This window comes from Neodiprion lecontei, chromosome 3 (assembly GCF_021901455.1).
Source record: "Neodiprion lecontei isolate iyNeoLeco1 chromosome 3, iyNeoLeco1.1, whole genome shotgun sequence".
Lineage (NCBI taxonomy): Eukaryota > Metazoa > Arthropoda > Insecta > Hymenoptera > Diprionidae > Neodiprion > Neodiprion lecontei.
Genome location: NC_060262.1, coordinates 23,599,850 through 23,621,790, shown reverse-complemented (window position 1 = coordinate 23,621,790; position 21,941 = coordinate 23,599,850). Strand labels below are relative to the sequence as shown.

The 21,941-nt window shown below is 47.8% G+C and overlaps 1 protein-coding gene across 5 annotated transcripts in view; it reads right to left on the bottom strand.

Moving 5' to 3' along the window:
- Positions 1-21,662, bottom strand: part of LOC107227859 — a 50,574-nt gene extending 28,912 nt beyond the window's left edge. Inside the window, exons 1-3 of one of the 5 annotated variants that reach the window (XM_046734372.1) lie at positions 11,731-12,355; positions 11,344-11,436; positions 5,582-6,689 (exon numbers count right to left, since the gene is read on the bottom strand). In XM_046734372.1, coding sequence (XP_046590328.1) covers positions 5,582-6,689; positions 11,344-11,414 — 1,179 coding nt within the window. In that variant the 5' untranslated portion in view covers positions 11,415-11,436; positions 11,731-12,355. Of the gene's footprint in view, positions 1-5,581; positions 6,690-11,343; positions 11,437-11,730; positions 12,356-13,157; positions 13,726-21,498 lie in introns of those variants that run through there. The other 4 variants (XM_046734373.1, XM_046734376.1, XM_046734374.1 and 1 more) reach the window with 4 other exon arrangements.
- Between the last annotated feature and the right edge of the window lie 279 nt (positions 21,663-21,941).

Here is a 21,941-nt window from a genome sequence, read left to right as displayed (position 1 = left end):
TGCTATTGGATAGCGAGTTGAGGCAGAGCGAAGGAGCAAGGCTTATCTCCTCTCGTTGACTCCTGGTACAAGGATAGGCGATCTTCTCCGCCTCTCAACCTCGCCGCAATTTCCTCGCGCATTCCGGACCGCCGAAGTTTAGTTATGACCGGTTAAACGGATTTTTAATTAGCGAAGGCCAAGGTGCAATTACACGCCACCCCCGGCACGGGTTGCAAATTTCGCGTATAATCGCGTTAGAGTCCCCGCAGGCTCAAATCCTCGAGATTCGCTTTTAGGTAACTATTAACCGAAGAATTCAAGCAAACCAGTAACTGTAGTAGAAAGTGACTCATGGATAATTGGTAGCTGGATAAATAATCGTTTCAAATACATCATCCTAATTATGGAGAAGGCGGAAACTCTATACAGGAATAAATTTAAAGCTAGTGCAGGTGCGAGTTACACTCACAATTCAAACTTTCGGATCGTACCCGTTTCGGAAAAGCTCCGGCTGCAGGACGCGGTGCAAGCGTGTATCTAAACGTACGTATCCCGGTGTTGTGATACATTGCGGTTTTATCTACAGCACAGCTGTGCGGCGCGATTGGAAAGGGTTAAAGAGATTGCGGAACGGTTTTCGCCGCACTGGTGTGTTCGAATTTCGAACTGCAAGTTTTAAGAAATGAATTAGAATTATTTAAATAAATCACAATTTACAATTTGAGATTGCTCGGGATGATTTTATACCTATCAAAGTATCTCGACCATTCGTTGAAATGCGTTGTAATAATTATACGTCGATTTTCCGTTACGTTACAGGAACGTAATTTGAGGATACACTCGAACAAGTCCCAAAGGTTATTTTCAAAAAACTGTATAGTCTCGAAAAAAAAAATTTGTACGTATACTCGCTATGCGTAAATCGCGTATCCGAGGTTGGGTTGAGAGGTAGTAGAGTCTGACGGTTTTGAGAATATTAATAGAATACGGGGCTACGCCCCGGCAGGCTACGCGCCTCGCTCCGGTCAGCTTGAAGGTCCATTACTCCGCTCCAGGAAGTCGTAGCGTCATGAAACCTGAACTAAAACCTTTGCGGGAAGGAGAAAATTATTTCAAGTCGTTGAAAAGAAACCGGGCGTAAGTCGGTCCAGTTGTTCCGGAATGTACTTGCGAAAGAGACGGACAGACGACAGTATAAAAATGCCTTCCATCGTCTTTCCTGAAAACCCTTTCCTCGTTGTATTCTATCGTTTAATTATCAAGAGCCATCGACCCTGCAAAATGGATTGATTTTTATCAAAGTTGTGGAAAAATTATGCGGGTGAAATTTTCCAACCTCCCTTGTTTAAAATAGACGAAGATATACGAGCGACAGATTTCACGGCGATTACTGCGGACGATCGGTTTGGATGACCTCGGCTTATAACATAATACCGACGGTAAGCAAACTGAAGAACGTGACGCCGGTAACGTTGACTAATTGGATACCTGCGTTGCGAGAGGCAGCTCGTTAAAGGGCAGCTCTTCGTATATTGTTGAGCTTCAAAGCTCCGTACCCCTTGAATGTCGCGACCGAAGGACCAGACAAAGTTTCGCCCACGATGCTCGGTATGAAACCGACCAATCAAGGTACCGAAGGTATACTATTTCTCGGGATCCTGTCCCATGGAAAGCCCCGCGATGAATAGAGCTTGTAACGAGAGACATCGGCGAGAACATCGGTGAAAAGTGCGTTGAAATTTCGCTATACGCGGTCGATAAAAAATCGAATGGAAACACGGGACTTTTTTCTGTATTCAAAATCTCAGCCAGACTCGCGATTCCTGGCTGTGCAGCAGGCATGTAATGAAGGCAGAGCCGACAGCCCGGTTCGTACGCACATGTGTGTCTCGCTCGAATTACCGCGGCTCGAAATCCTCGGTCTCTATTTTTCTCCCCCTGCGGAGTCCCGGGCTCTCCGTTGAGTGCGTGACTCAGCCGAGCTGAAAACCCGTGTATCGCCACCCCAGCTCTTTCCTTTTTTTCCGTAGCTCTGGCCTCCTCACCCCGGGCGAAACCAACACCAGCAAACGCGTGTGCTTTCATTATCGGGGCGGCCTGGCGATAATCATCGAGGGCGTGGGGCGGGAGAACCAAGAGAGAGAGAGAGAGAGAGAGAGAGAAGTGCGGGAACCGAAGGGTCCCTTCGACGCGGATATTGGGGTTAGCGATGGTTAGCGACGGTTAGCGACCAAGCCTCGAAAGACTCGGAGCCCACTCTCCGACAAACGTACGCTCCTACAACCCGTCTTCCCACCGAGAGGATCGACTCCGGCCGACTCAAAACGCGGCCTCAACCAGATTTGAACATTTAGAGTAGATTCGTACTTCGGATACTTGCGAATTCTTACATTCTCATCTCTCGCCACGGAGTCGAAGTACAGTAATAAATGTAAAACCTCGTAACTGTGCAAATTTCAAAAAAAGCTCGTTATTTTGCAACAGCAGAATTGTTCTAAAATTCGGCAAACATACATCTGCATATTTTGCAAAGAAAAACTCGACTCCGTCAAAGTTACGCTTAAAGTTACAAAATTATACCTCATTATTCGTCCAATCTTTCATAAGGTACATTAACGTTACTAACTTGAAATTGGTGATTAGTTGAAAAATACATAAATAAAAAGTCCAAGTCCCACACTTTGTTCGAACGAGAGAGTGAATATTCCCCCATGCGCGGCGATTGTCAGAACCTTGTTTACAATTTGACTTACACTCCATCTGATATAAACCGCGGTTTTCAATAAAATTCCGAGACCCTTTCCGGTTTCTCCTGCTCGTAACGAACCTGAAGGTATGACTGTTATATCAGCGGCGAGATGAGCTGCGCTGTTAAATTATATTTTTGTAATCATTTTTTCCAGTATAAAATATGCAATAAGAATTAGGTACGGACTAAATTCAAAACCTAAATATGTTATACCTGCAGAGGTTGGCTGCAAGCCTGCGCAACGGGATACCGCGAAACTCCGAGGCGTTGCAGATGTATATTGAATGAAGTTAAAAGTTAAAGCGAGCGAAGCTGAGGCCAGCCGGGTGTCTGCAACCCGAGCGAATTCTTGTGTCCCAGATTCCCGCAATTATTTCGTAATTACTTTGCCTCCCATCGAGAGTCTGGTTGACGAGTTGCCGCTGCAGTTGTAATTAGATTTTTCCTAATTATTCACAATTACGCGGAAGAAAGGTCCGTCTGTCTGGCTGAGGCTTGTCTGCCTGTCAGTCGCTGGTTAGGTCGGAGTTCGATTCGATGTCGAACGGAAATTGCGCTGTGAGGATTCGTTCTCTCTGCAGCTAACCGCATTTTTTTCATTATGTACTTCCTTTATTTGTCGACGTATCGAGTATGCGCTGATCGTTAACACCGAAGTATGAATCGAAAAATGTTTATAAAACAAGAAAATAAAATTATAAAAATACAGTTTCATCGGTTATTCGTTCAGCTCCATGGTTCGGTTGCGGGCCGGAATTAGTTTCAAAAAGGGGAACTCTAGAGGCGAAATAAGATTACTAGAAATCTACTGTATCCGGTATAAGGAATGAAACAAGTAAGTTGAAAATTAGGTCAGATTAGATTGCATTAGCTTGAGTTGGGTTAAAATTTAGGTATTCTTTTACTCTTCGTAGTAATACTTTGACAGTGAAATTTTGCCACCACAAAATTGATTGAAATGTTTCAAAGAAATCGCGAAGATAAAATTTATCAAAAATGACCTTCGCAACGAAACAAAATGCAAATTTTTGATTTTCAAAGGTTTTTTCATTTTTGACAAAATTTCTGAACGACAATCATGAGATGTGATACTTTGAGAAAAAAATGCTTGTGTCGTACGACTTCTAAAATTCACTTGACATTATTATTGCATAAGCTGCTGTTTCTCTACTGTGGAGTTTATTCTTCAAACTTTCCGTAAATATTGTACAAAACACAATTACACCACAAGTGAAAATATCTATAACAATGTCGAATGTTACGTAATACGTACACGAACTCGAGTCCGAATTAGTTTCGACAAACAAGTTTTTCAATTACGGAACAGCCGTGGATCGTTTATTTTTTCTCAACAATTTCTGCAGGCACGTCACGAATCGGCTAAAAAATAATGCGGTCTTATCGGAATTGAGTCCTACGCAATTAGACTCCCGCGTTTACGATCTAAGAAAACTCTGACGATGAGCAGCGATAATATATATCTCAGTCGAAGCACGGACCGAGGGACCGAGTGGAAAAGCAGCTCGGAGGAACGAGGCGACGTGGCAGAGGCGTCGACGGCCTGCACGGGACCTTTAGCGGCGAGTTGCAGTCGGCGGACGATCAATGACAACCAGAGTCGGTCTCTGTCGGGCCGGAGGCCCTGGCGTCGGTTCGTTTCTCTCCATACTCACCGGGCCCGTCCGGAGAACTCCCTCTCAATCAAGATAGACGGGCGAGAGGCTTAGCGCCGAGAGAGGCGAACACGATCGGTAGAATTTCCGTGCAGCGGGAGGGAGAAGAGAGCTAGAGAGAGAGAGAGAGAGAGAGAGAGAGAGAGAGAGAGAGAGAGAGAGAGAGAGAGAGAGAGAGGAGAAGGAAGGAAGACGAGCATCGGCGGAGCCTGTCTGTGCCTCTGCTTCGGCAAGTGACTAATGACTAGCCCCAGACCCCACGCTTCTGGCTGCCACCCAGTGAGAGAAACGAAGAGAGCAATATGCCGCGGGGCTTTTTTAACCAACGCGTATCAGCGGCAACGGCAGCAGAATGCGAGCGGCGCGTCGTTATCTCCTCGCATCCCCGTTGCGCAACGGTCAACCGTGAAAAATGAGTATCGGGTAGCCGAAAATATTTTATATCCCCAAGCCCTGGAACATCGTCTCCTCGTGGATATGGAGCGACGGTTTGCGAGGTGTGTCGGCGAAATGGAAATTTGCAAATTCGGACTCGATGTGGGAAGTACGGATTCGGAATCGCGAAGGCAAAGTTGTTGAACAGTTGTTCGACAACATGTTTGTCAATTCTTAAGGATGATGCAAAAGTGAAGTGGATAATACAGAGAGTATTCCACTGACGTACAATTACCCAAAACGCTTCGCTAAAAGAGGTACTAAAGTGGTCTGAAACAGTTTTCCTTCACTTCCGAGTGTTCGTAAAATTAATTTAATATTATCAATTATCGTTCACTTTCAATTCAGCTGGAATAAAATTTAACGCTTAAAATACATCGAGCGGTACCTGAAGAGCAGTTTGAGGCGACGGTCAAACCTGTTCCATCGGGTCATTCTTCCGAACGGAACGAAATTGCAGATAAACTGATCACAATTTCTTCCTGTAATTCACCTACCTAGAGTGATTGCAAATTGTGTGTCTAAGGTTTTCATCTTTCATCAGGCTCAATCGCAAATACTCGAGTTTCCACCGATACCAACTTCCAAAAATTGACGAACAGCACCAAGTGGTGAAACTACGGCTAAAAATCAGAGTGAACTATTTCTTCGAGATCGGAAGTTTGACGAGTAATCGATGAAAACTTGACGTACGTCTACAAAAACGTGCGCTTAAGGCTTGACGCAAAAAGATGAAACTTACCTTGTTATGAGGTGGCTGGGTGGGAACGTAGAGAGGTGGATCAAGTCCCGGACTGGTGACGGCGTGTCTGCCAACGATCCTGTCGGCAGGTTTGGCATCGTATCCATCGGGCTGTCCGATGTGAAAGCCCTTGCTCTTGACCCAGAACCTGAACTTGCTGTTTTCCGCGCTGTTGGCCTCCTCGCCTCTGAGAGTGCGAAGAATCCTGGCGTACTTTTTAATCGTGATAGTTTTGGTCTTTGCGAGATCGCCGTAGGTCTTGATGACCCAAGGCTGATAGGCGTTGAACATGGTATCGTTCTGGAACTTCTTAGCGGGCCCTTCCTTGCCTATACCGACCCTGAATATGCCGCTCGCGTTCTTGGCCGGCGAGTGAGCGTTGTTTGGACTGGCGAATGCCGCGTTGGCCGTTGATCCGATGCTGCCACCGCCGGCGCTCGTCATGTTCGAGATATCGAGATACGACACTGCGGTGTTTTTGTTCAAATTCGTCGCGTTGCCAACGAACGTAGCAACGGACGGCGTCACCGACGGTGTCATGTACGGAATGGCGCTTCCGGCGCCGAGAGAAGACGAGGAGGAATTACCGCCGCCGCTCATCGTCGGCTGTCCCGTGGCCAGAGGCAGCGCCGCTACAGACGAGAAGCTCGATCTGGGCACGGGCCAATTCGCGGGGCCCGATTGGCCCGCGGCCTTCGAGGGGCCCTCGCTCTTCGAGACGGACCCTCCACGCCCCGAGCCGCCACGGCTCTTGGTCCCCAAGGCCTCGGAGGCCCCGGGAGCAGAGTTCCTCGTCGATCCGGAACCCGTCGAGCGCGACTTCTTCGCCGGAGGTTCGCCCTGCCCGCCCGTTAACGAGTTCAGATTCCCATGGGACGGACTGTTGTTGTTCTCCGTCCTCGAGCGCTTGTTGGAGGATGTTGAGGCCGAGGATATGCCGCCGTTCGTTGTCGAGCAACCGTTGTTCACGGGCACTCTTCGTCGCAGACCCATCATCACCGAAGCCATCGTAGAGCGTCGCGTTGAATCACTGACGATAGAATCAGGTTGCAGCTTCGTAATGTCAGAAGGAATAGCCTCGCGTTCCTCGCCTTTCCGATCTCGGAGTCTGAAACATAATGGGAAAAAGGTTGAAGATCGGTGACTGGTTCACTCGAGCGGCGTATGGTTCCGTGAATACGGGCAAAGTGTTTCGGCAACGTGTAGCTTTCGGGAGCGAACTACGGATTTTTGGTCACGGGGGGGGAAAATAGTCTAAACTTGTACCGCGAACTAGATTTCGGTCCGCTAGTCAACCGTGACGGCCGTTCTCGCCTGCCGATACTTACACTGGCGTTGCGGCGGCCCGAGTCGATACGGTCGCGAGATAAGGCCGCGCACGAAGGCTTTGGCGTTTTCCTGACGACAGAATCGCGCAAACAAAAACCGATAACGACGATAATAGCGTCGCGAGGAGGTGTCGCGACGGTAGAGTTTGCGGGTGTACCACACGCAATGCGGTGCATGTACAGTACTGCTGATTGCATACGCTAGAGCATTGCACAAAGGCATAGGTATGATACGAAACGAGTTCCAGTTTCTCGCAGGTTTCTTCTTTCTTTGATTCTCCGGTATCATCAAGTATTCAAATCGCATGCAATACCTATTTTTCGAGACGTACTTGCCACTCAGAGGTCTGTCTGTCGGACCCCATCCAATTTTCGTTTAAAACTCCGACCGAAACGGTCATAGTTTGATTTGTGGTTGTTCTTGTTTACGATGGCCGATTGGTCAAGAAATCCATCTATTCATTGACAAAGTCCTAAGAATTGAGACTTTTGAGATGTGGTTGTAGGTTGAAAAATGTTTTCTCTCGAGAAACGCTAGTTTACGGTTCCACTTTGAGGTTGTCTGAAATTTCGTTAAACCATAATTGAGCAATACACTGCATGTTCTGGAAACTCAACACCAGGTGAAAAGTCATCACACAACTGCAAAATATCGATATTTTTGTTTCGATGTTTTCTTACGTGAACGTCAATTTCGTCAATAAATTAGAAACGCAGATCTTCTGTTTTCCGTAGCTCCGAGAGAAAGGTGTCACAAAAACAGATACCTGCCTATCTATATAATGATCTTCTACCGCAAATGCAAGCCCTGAGGCACGTGCTGATCACGAACCATTCAACATCTGCCACCTTGGAATCCAGCAAAGAAGTCGCGACAAGTTCGTCGAAAGCAAAGGGCAAAATTCGTATCAGCTGAATAAGTGCAATTCCGAGTGTGACACCCAGATACTCTTCTCTGCGGGAAAAGTTTGGGGCTCGAAGTGTAGAAAATCGGGAAACGGATTCTGCCGGGTCACAAATTGGGGTCCTTTACCCCGCCTCGTCCCCATGCAACGACACAGAGTTCGAAGAACGCAGGGTGCGCGCAAGCGGCAACCCGAGGAGTCACGCGTCATTTGACCCCCCACGTTGACGACCGCCGAAAACCCGAACGAAAGGACGAGGCCTGGTACGTCGTGTGAAGGGAGGCGAAGTCAGCAGTGCCGAAGAAGGTAATGAAATATAACGACATAAAAATGAACCTTCCTCTCTCGCACGTATGTGCTTACGGTCAAGGCGCGCGGAGCGCGTGAAACCTCCCTTGAAGGTATAATCTCTCCGTTTTCCACTCCCAGGCGTCCATCGTCAAAGCGACCTCTCCTTGACGGCTATTTCTCTATTCTCATCGTCACTAGTTCGTCAGGCCTGCGGAGATACCTAGTTGTTTATTCCTCGGAGGATGCAGCGTACGTTACGGCAGGCATACGCCCGTCACTCCGTGTATATAGCGCAGCGTGCGCTCGTAAGGACGACCGGTGCGCAGTTCGCGCTCTGATGCACGGTCGCGCCGGAGTTCCCGAGTCATTAAATAGGCGACCTTTCCAGCCGGCGGAGGCGGCGGGGGCGCCGGGGAAGCCGAGCCAGAGTCACGTAACACCGACTAACCGAGCAACCGTCCAACCTACCGCGCTGCACCCACACACCTAAAAGGACTCGAGTAACTCCGCAGCGTCGCGGCGCAGACGGCGGTGCTCCACTGCTCGCCCACACGCTTCTTACTATCTCGCGCATTGCATACACGACCTCCTCCTACTCTCTTCCCGCACGGGACGAGGACGGGACACATTGCGCGGCCACTGTCACGCTAGGCGCTTCCTGTCGGCTGCCCTCGTCGGCACGGAGAGGCCGGGGCGCGTGTCCGCAATACGTAATCGCGGGTCGCCTCCTCGTGCAGCGTGGGTATCGAACCGGGGGTGCGAGGGGGGAATCTCTCCGCGTTTAAATACCGCTCCCGGCTCTCTGGCGCAAAACCACCCGGAGGGACTCCGACTGGGAGAGCAGCGGCCGATAATCGCTGCGCCGATACGTATACGACGTATAACGTACAATGTACGTATACGTATACGGAATTGAGGTACGGAGCTTCAGTCTCGTTGTTACAGGAGATGGGAAAGTGCTACCCCGTTTCTCGCGTTTGCAAGAATGGCGCTGGATTTGAAACGTTTTTACTTCACTTCTCAGGATAAGGGAGGATTTTCTTGCAGTATCGGCCAGTTGGAAATACTCTTTAGTCGAATGAAATGTAATTGATGCCGATTCAAAAGTACGAGGCAAATTATTGAACAAATCGTCGTATCTTTTTCTCTTTGTTTAATCAAGTGCTATAATCTTAATGATCAAACGTAAACGTTTGTGCTGGCATTTTTTATTGTCATATGCGGATATTCCCAATTGTCTCGACACAATCTCTTCGCTTCGTGTTATAACATCGTGTACGGCAGAATTTACAGGATCGTTCAAAATATGCACAAGTGTAACATGTTCTCATTGCCAGCTTCAGTTGCATAGTCGATTGCATCACACCGGGAATTGAAAACATTGATGCAATATCCTGATCCGTAAAATGCGAGTTGAATACGAGTGGAACGTAACTCTGAAAAATTACAAATCGGTAAGTAATAATTGTGTGATAATTGCGGTTTTTACACCAATTAACAATTTGACTTGGATTCTTCACCGGCTTAAGAGTTGATATTCGGCCACGTAAATTTGTGAAATTTTAAATAAATTTTGAATTTGTAGAAATAAATTCAGACTACTTATTACTCCACATTTAAATTACCCGGACGTTTACACCTACGGTGAATTTTATTGCTTTTCCACATTTTACCAACTATTGGGAGGGGAACACTGCGTCCGCAGATTAACGGAAGTTGCAACGAAAGTCGCTGAATCCTCGAAGAACCGATCATCCCTCTCTCTCTCGTTTATATTCGGCGTTATTTACGACGCCGTAAGAGACTCGTGCGTTTGTGTGCGCGTGTGTGTTGGTGCCCCCCTTAACGGACGGCGCGTCGCATCGGCTCGGCGCTAGATGCGATGCAGCAGGAGGAGCACGAAGCGTGAGGTCGACCGGAGAATTAAGGAGGTCGAGTGAGCGAGGCGAAGACCGAGCCGAGCGCAGCGGTCGGACGCGATAAGGAAGCCCGGGACTAATTTGGAGGTGCGCGAGGTCTTGAATTTCACTCGCAGGATACCGAGCCGTCGTCCTCGTTAGCCGCCGCGCCGTGCCGCGCCGTGCCGCGCCTGTTCCGTAGGTGAAGAAGCGGGCAGCGCGAGTCGGAGAAATAATTCCCGTTCCTCCTCCTTGATCGTCGTCGTGCAGGTTTCGCGACGACGGCTCGGATAGACGTTCTATGCCTCCGTTCCACGGATCTTGCGGCTACGCGTCGCTGTACAGGCTATAATATTACAGACGGGCGCCGCGCCGCTCAAGTGTTATTTGTCCGCAGATGGCGGCTGGCTCTTTGTTTCGCGCTGAAACGGCTATAGGCTCTGTACCGTGTTCGCGGATGGATCCGAGGAGGAATTCTCCGCCGCTGATCACTCGGGCACGAAAACTGAAGCTGCTACGCGACCGTCACGGACGGTCGTCCGGAACCAAGCAATCGCATGTGTTGCGCGCCGGCCACGTTATACGGCTTGCGTATCTACATATGTACGTCATACGCATCTTATCCTCTCCGCATACCATATACCTATAGGTATAAAACTCGACGTCTATCTCTCTCTCTCTCTCTCTCTCTCTCTCTTTGTCCGTCTGTCAGTACGTTCGCTTATATCTCCGGGACTACCGAACCGATTTTGATTCTATTTTATTCTACGAATATCTATAATGTCTGGTCAGGTTTTAGGATGTATTTCGTTACATCCAGATCGACGGTTTTGAAGATATAACGATATTTTTAAACCAAATCGTAACGGGATCGGACATTTAACCGAACGCTGACCGAACTCTTACGTATAGAGGAAAGGTATGTATGGTTATGAGTTTTCAAGGTGTCGATAAGCTCTGGAAAAAAGTCCCCGAGAGCGTATGGCTATGTCTAATAGTTTTGCCACAAGAAGCATTTGAAAATATTTGCGGGCGGTGCCGCGAGGGCTGCCGGTATACGTATATACAAAAATTAAAGTCAGCGTAGTTCTGTGTGTACCTGGGTACGCATACGCACGTTGCTGCTGTGCCCACACAACAGAGCGTATAGCATTATACGTGACGAAAACAGCAAAAGTATTGATCACCGAGTAGCGTAAGTGATACGGAATATACGACGTGCAGGCGCGTGTTCCGCAATGTTCGCACATCCCGGGTATACGTATAACGTGTGCATTGCCAAATCCGTGCTGCACACTTTCGCGACTCATGTATCGTTGCGTATGTATGTAGGTGCTTACTGAGATAACGTATGTGCACGGCACAGTTCGGAAGCCACTGCGACGGCCAGAAAGTCGGAATAGTTAATCATTTGTCACCCCTTCTTTTCCTGTCTTCCATGTAATCGGTCGTAGTTACGAAATCAGGTTTATAACGTAGCCGTTATTTCAATTCGAGAATCGTTCGAATTGCATATAGATTCAGAAATTGTCAAGGTTCTGATCAAGAAAATATTTCGAAAAAGGAATAAATTATTCTTATTGACTTGATCGTTAATCGTCCGTAGGCACTACCGTTACATACGTATTCGTTCTCCGAGTAAAATTTACATTCGTATAATCAAACTAATGTTTGTTATAAATATCGTGAGATGAGAATATTTCTTTCATAATTGAGTAAATACCTACAAATTTGTTTATTCCATTCGCACGGAAACGAATGTCATGTCGGTTTTAACAATAATTGAAAACTAAGAACTATAACTACAAACGTATGTGAAGCTAGTTTATTTTATTTTTTTTGTTTTTTTTTTTCTCTCATCCAATTTCACCAAGGTTTGATTAATTCGTGGTGCATTTGACCCGGCCGATCGTTTCTCTCCCCCTCTCCCTATATACATGGCATACCCGCCGAACGACCAATTGCCCAGCACCCCTTGCACTTGGGCCAATCGCGCTTATCCCCCAATTACTCCTCGACGGGCCGCTCGCTCTTTCTCTCTCTCTCTCGCTCTCTTCGTCTCTCTCGACGGCGCAACGCGGTATGTACGCGCACCTATATACATCTATATACCAGTAATTACACCAAGCTCGGTTTGCCACCGTTTGAAAGTAGAGTTTATTGCGCTGCTCGTGTTCGCCGCCAGGCCGTCGTCAGTCCGAGTTGAATCCGGACGAAACGAGGGTCCGACTCGAGGCGATTGGCCAGAATAGATAAACATATAAACAGATGAACAAGCAGCCGAGTTGGGGAACGCCGTCCGATCTCGGACACTAACCACGCGCGACCAGAGGTCTTAATTAACCCTCGAATTCTCATCGCGACAAAACGAGCTCGTTCGATGCGCGCGTTATAACGTGCCAAAAAAAAAATCCGACCGAATTCCTGTACGTGGCTCGAAATTACGGGGGCGAAATCCGATCGGGGATATGGAAATTTCGGCAAAACAGAGACGCGGAAAAGGCGGCGGAGTCGAAAGAGAAGCTTGTCGGAAGCGGCCGTCTCGAACAAAGGACGCGGCACTCGGTATCTCGCACGCTTCGAGGAATCCCGGCGGCATTCGTTGCCCGCGGTGAGCTGAATTCCCGAACGGGCGGGTGTGGCGAACCCCGACGACCCACGGCGACCTGGGCCTCCGCGACGACCGTTAGCGATTCCCGATCCCCCGGATTTCCTACGAGCTCTCGCGCCTTACCCAAACCCCAGACGGCGCGACTCGCCTATTTTTAATGATCCGCCAGCCGTTTAGCGGCCTGCTAACAAGCTCCAGCTCCTCGCCTCTCCGAGTCGCCGTGGGTACTGCATATCCGGGAGCTGCTGCAGGTGAAACATGCGAGGAACATACGCGTGTATTTGGAAAAGAAGAGACCAATTACGACGTTTCTCGTTGCGATCTCAATGCTCGATGAAGAGGGCGTCGAAGGATCCGTTGGGTGGGATTAACGACCACTGCCGAAGATCGAGCTATCGGAGAGTCTCAGGATCAATTTAACGCTTGGGGATGCAGTGGTTTTTTACAGTTGGAGCAGAAAGTGCGGACAGTGAAAAAATGAACAGGCACCGGCTGGCTTCATCTCGCTATTCGCATGCCTGACAATTGAAATTGGATTATTACCTATACAACAACTGCAGTTCCGGTAATGCTGCGTCGCGTACGTAATCCAAGGAAACTCTGCATGGTCGTGCGTTCGTCGGTATTTCTTATCCCGCAGCTTGGCACTGCGATACAAGGTACGTTCACACAACCAACTATTCGCGCACGTATCGAGCTGCACTTTCTGTTTTTAATTTCCAATCAACACAGTTCACACACCGCGAATGCTACGAGGTTTCGTAGCGGTCGGAGAAAAAAGCGGTATCAACACCCCGGCTGCCGCCAAGCGATGGTAGAAAATCCCGCACCCGGTAGAGCCGAGACGAACCGAGGAGCCAAGAAACCCGCTGAGGTAGACGGGAACTCTCGAGCTGCGACGCGGCGCGAGGGAGCCGCGTGAGTCGTCTGATCAGGTGACAGCGCCGGTGAACACGTTTCAAAAGTGCCGCGAGTGACTGGGACGGAGGCGTACGCGTTCCGTACGTCCCGAGGCGGCGGCGCTCACCGCTCGGGAGAGAGCGAGAGAGCGAGAGAGGCTGAGAGAGAGAAGGAGAGCGGCGCGGGCGTCGATCGCTTCTGAGTGCAAACTGTTCGGCGCGCGGTGGGACACTGGCGCATGGATAGCGGCGGCGGCGGCTGGAGGCGGAGGCGGGAGGTGGGCGGCTCTCTCTACGCCGCCACTATGCCAGCCGCTGAGCGCAACCGAGTCGGGCCGAGCGGCGACGGAGGCGACGGGACACCGTCGGCGCTCACGTTGCTGCACCGAGAGAGCCGGAGAGCCGGAGAGTATCGGCTCTCCCCCCACCCTCTGCCCCGACGAGGCTGCAACCGCTCCCATGCCGCCCGGCGGTAGCGTAATATCTCGGGCTCTGCCTGCCACCGGAGCCTGCCTTTCAAAGAGCTCCGAGTCGAGGGAGAGAGAGACGGAGAGGGAGAGAGGTGTCCCGCGTACGTACGTCTTTGGCAGCGGGTGAATAAAAACGAACTTTGATTACGAGTGCCCGAGTGCGGGTGAATTTCACTTGGATCGACGCTTTTCGGACCGCGGGAAACGATCCGAAGATTTATTATCCGCTGTCGTGATTTTTTTTCGATATTTCTTTTTTTTTTCTTTCTTGTCTTCTCGATCGATGTTCAGCCGTCGTGAACGTTCCGTAATTATTGTATCATCGTGGAATGATGAATTGTACAGATAGAGGAAAACGAATGGAAGAATCGTCCACCCTGACTTTCTCGCTTATCGGTGTACCGGGAATTTTTACATTGGTTAACCATTTCTACTAATAAACTGATTGGTAATTTCGTAATGCAAGATACCGGAATATCAAGTAGGCACCTGAAACTGATTACCAGAATTTTTTGGAAATTGTTGAAATGCCATAAGTGGGGGAAAAAGAGTCAAGGACGAGATCGTCCGTGTTGGCCGGCAACGTCCATAAAAAACTACATGGCCCTTGGAGGGTTGATACGAAATTCGAAATTCCTTTGAAACGAAACCGCGGTTTATAAAAATCTACTCACTACACTGAATCTTGCAAATTTCTATGGAATCGTAATACTCACATCTGATGATATTTGCAGAGCTCCGATAAACGTGAACCAAGTTGTAAGTGCTTGTTTATGAAAATTTATTCAATATTGTGTGAAAGGATCCGATTTATGAAACAGATAGCACGGTCGAAAATGAACTAGTTTTTTGGATCGTTTATACTTTCACAGCGTACTTTCATTTCTCAACTCATCACTGAAATTGACATAACTGTATAATCTGATCTTGAGAATCGACTTGACAGCCTGGTTCTGCCGTGATCAAATCCGATTAAATGATCTAGTCCCGGATCAGCATATCGAAGATTATTGTCAAATTTTGATTTCCATTTGAATAGATGACACAATGGAATCGCAGGGTGATATGCTCTAGACTGAAACGGTGACGTGAACTTCTGTTCTTCGCAGAGGAGAAAAATGACGAGCATAGCACAGCAGACGATTTATTTTCCTTATTTACATCGATGTTAAAGTTAATCGATAGAACGAAAAATAATTCGCATCTTTTTTTGCCGGGCGGTTAGACTGCAGCGTTAGAAATCGAATATTCCCACAATATCCGAACACATTTCCACCGGTTCGTAATGTTTCTAATTTTAATTGAACTTCAGTGATTGGTCTGACGCGTTGGTGTCGCTCCTAAACCAACTAGCCACACTGCCAAGGTGACTATCGGTTTTCCCCCACTCAACGGGAAGCGTCGAAGAGACAGTCCCGTGAACGACTTAGGAGAAAGAAAGGGAAATGAAAAAAGCGAGAGAAACGGATAAGCTGTTGAGTTTCTAACTTTATGTCTTTTAATGTCAATCGGCATTTCGAGTTGTCCTCATACATACGTACGCACACTCGCGCGCAGTGTTTATCTGCCTGTCTCTACCTAGAATCCGGCCGAAACAGTCCGGCTGTGTATTTCAGGTATTATCTACTCACTGTCTCAGGTATATACAGTATCAGATAGCTCCTATAGGTATCATAAATATATTCTCTCACCTTTGTCAAATCCGAGATCAAATCTCAGTTGTTACACAGATCTCTTGCGGTACTCATCGAATCGCCTCACCTTACTCAAGTAAAGTATCCTTCGTTGTTATTTAATTATCGTCTGTCTTATTCATCATCCCGCTTCATTGCGACAGTCATTTATCACTGATTCGCGGCTGCGTCATTGATCCGGATCTATCGCTATCTCTCTAAACAGACAGATTTGTTCGATGTCCAAAAAGGATCTCACACGATTCATAATATATGTATCCGTCTGTTACTAATCCTTTCTGAACGACTCTTTTGGAATCTCTCGAATCTGTAAATTTTGCAACGCGTGGTTTGCGTCGTTAATTCATAATTCTAAGTGGGATTGATTTAGTATCAGTAAGTATAGCGAAACCATACAATTTCTCTGATATAGGGCGCAAAACAGCCATTTCGAAGGCGGGCAATCGATATGTTTTCCTACATCTCACTCGAAATAGATCAACTCGTACATAAAATGGAATTAAATTTTTGTTCCTCTGACAATAAAGCTTTATAATCATTGACTTCTTCAAAGAATTTCCATCGTTCAAACCGTAACTTATACCACTCGCGAAGAGAAAAATTTCATGTTCTTCTCGAAAAATTTATTTTTCCGTATTTTTAACTAGCTATTGAATGATTGCAAGCTATGCCTAGTACCGCATGCGTCCACGCGAAGTCAATTTTTGGATGAATTTTTAGGTTTGTATAATATACCTTTAAAAAATAAGCCGTATAAAATTGTGTCAACGAGTATATTTGTTACACGTATTCAGAATAAGAGTAATGAAAATGAAAAGTATAAAAATTACTCATCCCTCCGGCCTCCGAGAAACAAATAAATGCTTAACCGTCTCAAAAGACAAAATTAAGACAGGAACATCCACGCGAACTACCCATATTGCCTACATTATACCACGGAATGAGTATAAAAATAAATTTAGAGGCAAGGTGGCGACGAGACGAATGTTACAGGTACAGTTATAATACCTGATCGCAGTACAATGCACAATTAGTCAAAGAATAGTGAAAACGAAACTAGTTTGGAAGCAAAACATCGTTCAACCTTACAAACACGCGCAGTAGCACGTATAGGTAAAACCCTAGCGATCGTGAGCGCAAGCACTACCTACATAAGAGTGAGGCGTTATTCCGGGATACGTTTCGAGGGTAGCGGCGGAATGGCGGAGGAGGAGGGGGAGGAGGGGGAGTCCAAACATATTCCGCTTCCCGTCGTGAACGTAGAAGTTTCAAGACCACCAGTTCGTAGCGTCGGTTAGACGATAAACAAAAGAGCAACGAGGCGAGCAAGCGAGCGGTGGACGGTGACTTTAGCCGTCCGGAAATTCCGTTAACCCGCGCGGGTACGCGGAGAGGAGAGGAGGGGAGAGAGAGAGAGAGAGAGAGAGAGAGAAGTGGATAGCGTCCATCGAGCGCTGGCAAAGCTCGTCGCCGTTGCTCTTGGGTCGTTCCGTCCTTCCACGGACTAACAGAAATTTCCAAAAACCCTCGGCGCCCGTCGCCCTCGACCAACGCACACACAGGCAAGAACCCACGGGTGCGACGAAGCCGGGCTTAACGCGGTGGGGGGCCGGTGCCCCGTAACGCCCGGCACGAGGCTCGGGGCCCGTCGGTCCCCCGCTGGCTCGGCCGGAGGGCCCGGAATTATTAAACTCCGGCACACATGCCGCGTCTCCCTGCCCCCACCCTGCCGCCCGGCAGGAAACCGGTACTTCATGCGGCACCGCAGGCCGGCGGACTGTGTGCGTTAATGTACCTACGAGCTACGGGCAGCGTGCGTGACGTACACGTGCGTACATCGTGTGTACCCCCTTCGACAATCGACCCCATCAATTCCGGCGGTGTTTGTCTCCGCAGCGTTACGTGGGCTGTGTTGCGCTTGTTGGCCCGATCGCTCTGGGTGAGCGGGACGCGTTTGGCGGTGAGTATAATTCGACGGTATATCCTGCCGCAGACTTTGGACTACCGAACGCCGCTAGTTACCGCTACGGGATCAATTTATGCGGCTCGTCGCCTTTGATCGCTCTGCGTGGGTCGACTCTCTTTGTCGAATCGAACGGTACGTGCGCCTTGCGGATGGTGGTGCTGAGTTTTTGGAATACCTACTTGTGGCAGGATGCGCTTATTGTGGGGATTTTGAAAGGTCGGTCGGTAGACCGTAATTAGCATTGAAATACGACTTGTGACTTGTCTCCGGCTGAAAATCAAACATTTTTCTTGCCACAACCGATGAACCTTGTATAAAGGGTTTTTAATTACGGTACATTTGTCTCTGAGCAAATTTATGGATCAAAATTGATCCATGGATCGTGAATTGATGTGATTTCCTCTGAGAACAGCCTGAACAAGATTCGGCTTTCCGTAATATTCGTGATCAAGAAAATCAATAAAAATTATCTATGGATGGTGGAAACGAATTTTCATTAGATCGTAACGTTGAGCGTGAGACATAACGCACGTCTCTGCCGGCTACGAAATTGTTATTAAATTCGTACTTGACGATCAAAATTAAACAATGGTGTAAATTCGACATTGTTGTTACACGCCTACTTCACTTCGAAACATTGTTTCAGTTCGTCATCATTTCAGTATTGACGGAGTTCCAAACGCCGAGTATTTGCTAGAAGAAAATTTTGACTCAACCGTAAACCCGTCCGTCCATCCGTTTCAAGCTTTCAATCGTACCCGAATAATTATTAATATACAATCCACTCAACACAGCTTGCAGTGAAATTTTCCGGGGATGCTCACGGGACCGTAATGCAGCCAACGAGCGAGATGGAAGAATATCTGTTACCGAATACCCGTGGTCCAGAGATTTGGAAACCGGGCCTCGCCGCGTCATCGGAACTAATTGATCGCCTCGTCCGCCTGTCGGAGAACCGGCACGAGATTTGATTGGAGTTTTTATCGGTAATTCAGGACTGAGATATAAATCGGGTAGCGAGTTGGACGCACGTACACAGCCGGGGAGATGTTTACCGGCGGGAACCCGTCCGGGGTAATGAGATTTTTTAAATTAATCGGCAAGTCGCCAATATTGGATAGCTCTCTCCGCTCCGCCTGGCGCGGGTTTTCATCCGGCCGGCAAACTTTCCACCGCCGGGGTAAGCGGGAGGACAGGGTTTATTACGGCTAATTCAGAGAGTAACCGCGGTCGCCGGAAGGGGAATGGAAAGGGGAAGTCCCGAGCGCGTCGAGAGCCGGAGGCGGCAGCGATGTGGGTTCAAATCCGGCTGCCCGCACCTTGCACGACTCTTAAAGCTCCCGTAAGGAGACGGACCAGCGACGCACCGACGCGGCCCGCCGGCTACCTGCCGGATGGGCCCGAGTCCCAGTCCCACCTCCGTTCGGGGCCCGGTGACCCGCGCGGCGACCCGGCGACCCAGCACCACCCATTGTGTCGCGGACAACTTTGGTGGCAGCAAATGTAGCCATTAGGCCCGCCCGCCTTTCGCCTCCCGTGTGTCGTGTTGGTACAACGAAATGCGGTGTAGGTATTCCGGCGCGTCTCTGTGTCGAACCCGACTAACGGAGGTAAAGAAAACAACGATTTTAGTCCGGCTGAAACAGCTTCTGGCTAATCGGGCCCGGTCGGCTTTGGGATTTTACGACAACTCGATTCCCTGACCGTAAAACCACTCGGCGAAGATTCTCGCGAGTCAAGTTTTTCATCTCGTGCATATTCTACGCGTGTTTCTCTACGCGCACACAGTTTTCACTGGATTTTTGCAATATTGCTCAACTTTGTGACGGTATAATTTATGTTTGACTGAGAAAAAAGTTATTATTCGTAATTCCACCGCAGTGTGACCGAAATTGTCTCGTCTGAAGCGTAATATTTTTGTTTGCGGGGAGAATCGGATCAAGATTGTTTCAGTCTAATACACGAGTCATTCTAAGAACCTGTGCGCGGTGAAAATTGACCATTATTCAAGGGCGTGATAATTGGTATTTCCTTTTTTGAAAAATGTCCAAGACTTTAGTGAAATTTCAGAATATATTCACATTGTTTAAAAAATTTTATGAATTTCAGTCGAGACCAGGCAGATTCGGAATCGCCTTAGACTCCGTATCTATACTGTGTTTAATTTTTAATTGAGGCGAAAAAAGTGTGAATGAGACTTGTTCTCATAGATTCAGCTCTGAATAATTTAAGCTGTTCTTATTCCACCTACAATTCCAGGTTATTGTTGAGATTCAGCCTCGGTTCGGCTGTGTCAATCCGTACGAATCTCCTAGAGGATTATTCGAATTCGTAGATTGCTGGACGAATTGCAAATTTCCTGTCACGTATATCCGCACGTTTCGACAGTTAAAAAGTGGCAAATAAAATAACAATCAACAGGTGCGACATGGCTTGGCGATTTTTTGATACCTCTTCTCCGCAACAGAAGCTCAGGCAGCGCGCGCACCTCGAGTTTCAACGAAGCCTCGCAGCCCCGCGGGTCAAATAACCGGCTAAATCATTCAGCGAAAAACTAGGCGGTGCCCGCTCGCGGTCACCCTTATTTACCGCACTGGTTTTATACCTCGATTCCACCCCGCTCAGCCCGGAGATCATATCGTCACGTGATACTGTAATGGAAATACACGTGCGAGGGTTCATGACTACTCGTTAAATTCTACCGCTGTGGGATTGAAACCAAGGCCAAATGCGTATTCGATATGACGAGACAATAATTTGGAACGAAAATAAAAAGCGAGGTAATAAATTTTCAATTAGTTTCTCGAGGTTGTTGCCATGAAATCCTTTGAAATCAAAATTTCCTAGATTTTCACGCTGTATCAGACTACTCATCGAGTGCAACGAATTATACGGGTTCATTATTCGTTCACCGAAACCTCTCGCGGGTGCCAAAATAATATTGAACTGAATAAAGATGGAAAGAAAAGTTGAAAGGCAAATGTTTAGATGTTTCGGTGTAATTCGGATGAAAAATTAGATACATTACCTGAACACGAGTCGAGTCATGCTCGATGCATTAAATCGTGGAAAAAGTGGTTTCGAGCAAATTATGGTGCACATTATTCACGGTTATGCTATTCCGTTTCTTTTTCATTTTTCACTAATTTAAATCATGGATTCTTCATTCCTATATGCTTTGTCTGCCTGTCTTATATTTCGTTGGAAATGAAAGGTGTATCGGATAGAATGTATATTCAGAAAATGTATACCGGAATCTTGGGACATATTGGTACTAAATCATAATCCCACAACGCCATTTATATTTCCAAACAGCTGTGTTATTTCAGTCCTTGTTACGTAGAATGTCTCAAAAAGTACCGGGAATATAACATAGTCAGTTTGACGATCACGATGCTAACGGGTTTAGCCGAAGACATGACAACTTTCAGCCACAAATGGCGATCCGTTATCTCATTAAAACCTGCAAATGTGACGATTTTTCGTTTATTTTCATCCATTTCGACTTTCGAAAACTAATTGGCCCAGAAATTGTGAAATTCTTTGCGGAATTCGTTGCGAACATTTTACGATGTCATCAATCGTGACACAATGGAAATCTTTCGTTACAGATTTTACCGTAACTGAACTCACGAGTTTCCGCACGTCGTATTTTTCCCCGCAGTTTGCACAAAGCCGTAAAACGTACGGTTTCGTAGTCTCCTAGAGCCCTCGTGAAAGATGAAACGAACCGGTTAGCAAAAGTAGCCTTCTAATCATCTTGTGATTCTGATTACCCCGCTTCTTCACACGTCATTCAAAGTGCCTGCGTAGAACGATCGGAAAAGCTAGCAACATCAAAGCGAAATTTCTCACCAATCCTCCGCTATATAGACGTCTAGTGAAATCCCGGGGCGTCGTTAGAGGCAAGTGGATCAGAACTGGGTAGGTGCCTGGCTCCGGTCCAACGCTGAGTAGATTAAAAGCTTCTTGGCTTCTTCCGTGGAAACTGAAACTTCCGGTTCGCGGTCGCGGCGGCTCCTGAACAATCCCGTCGCTGCCGGGTCTTCCTTCAACCGCCACACGCGCACTCCGACGAGCCGACGAGCCGACGAGCCGACGCCGACGTGGGGGGCTTCTGCGACGTCCCGGACCGAGATCAACGGGTTTGCTAAACCTGAAACACTTACACGGACAACACTTTACCGCCCTTTCAAGCACTTGCGCCGCGCCACCTACGTGCAAAAGCTGATAAAAACCCTAAAAAATTAGTCCACCTTAAGAAGTTTAATGGAATGTGTACGTGTTGACGATTTTTG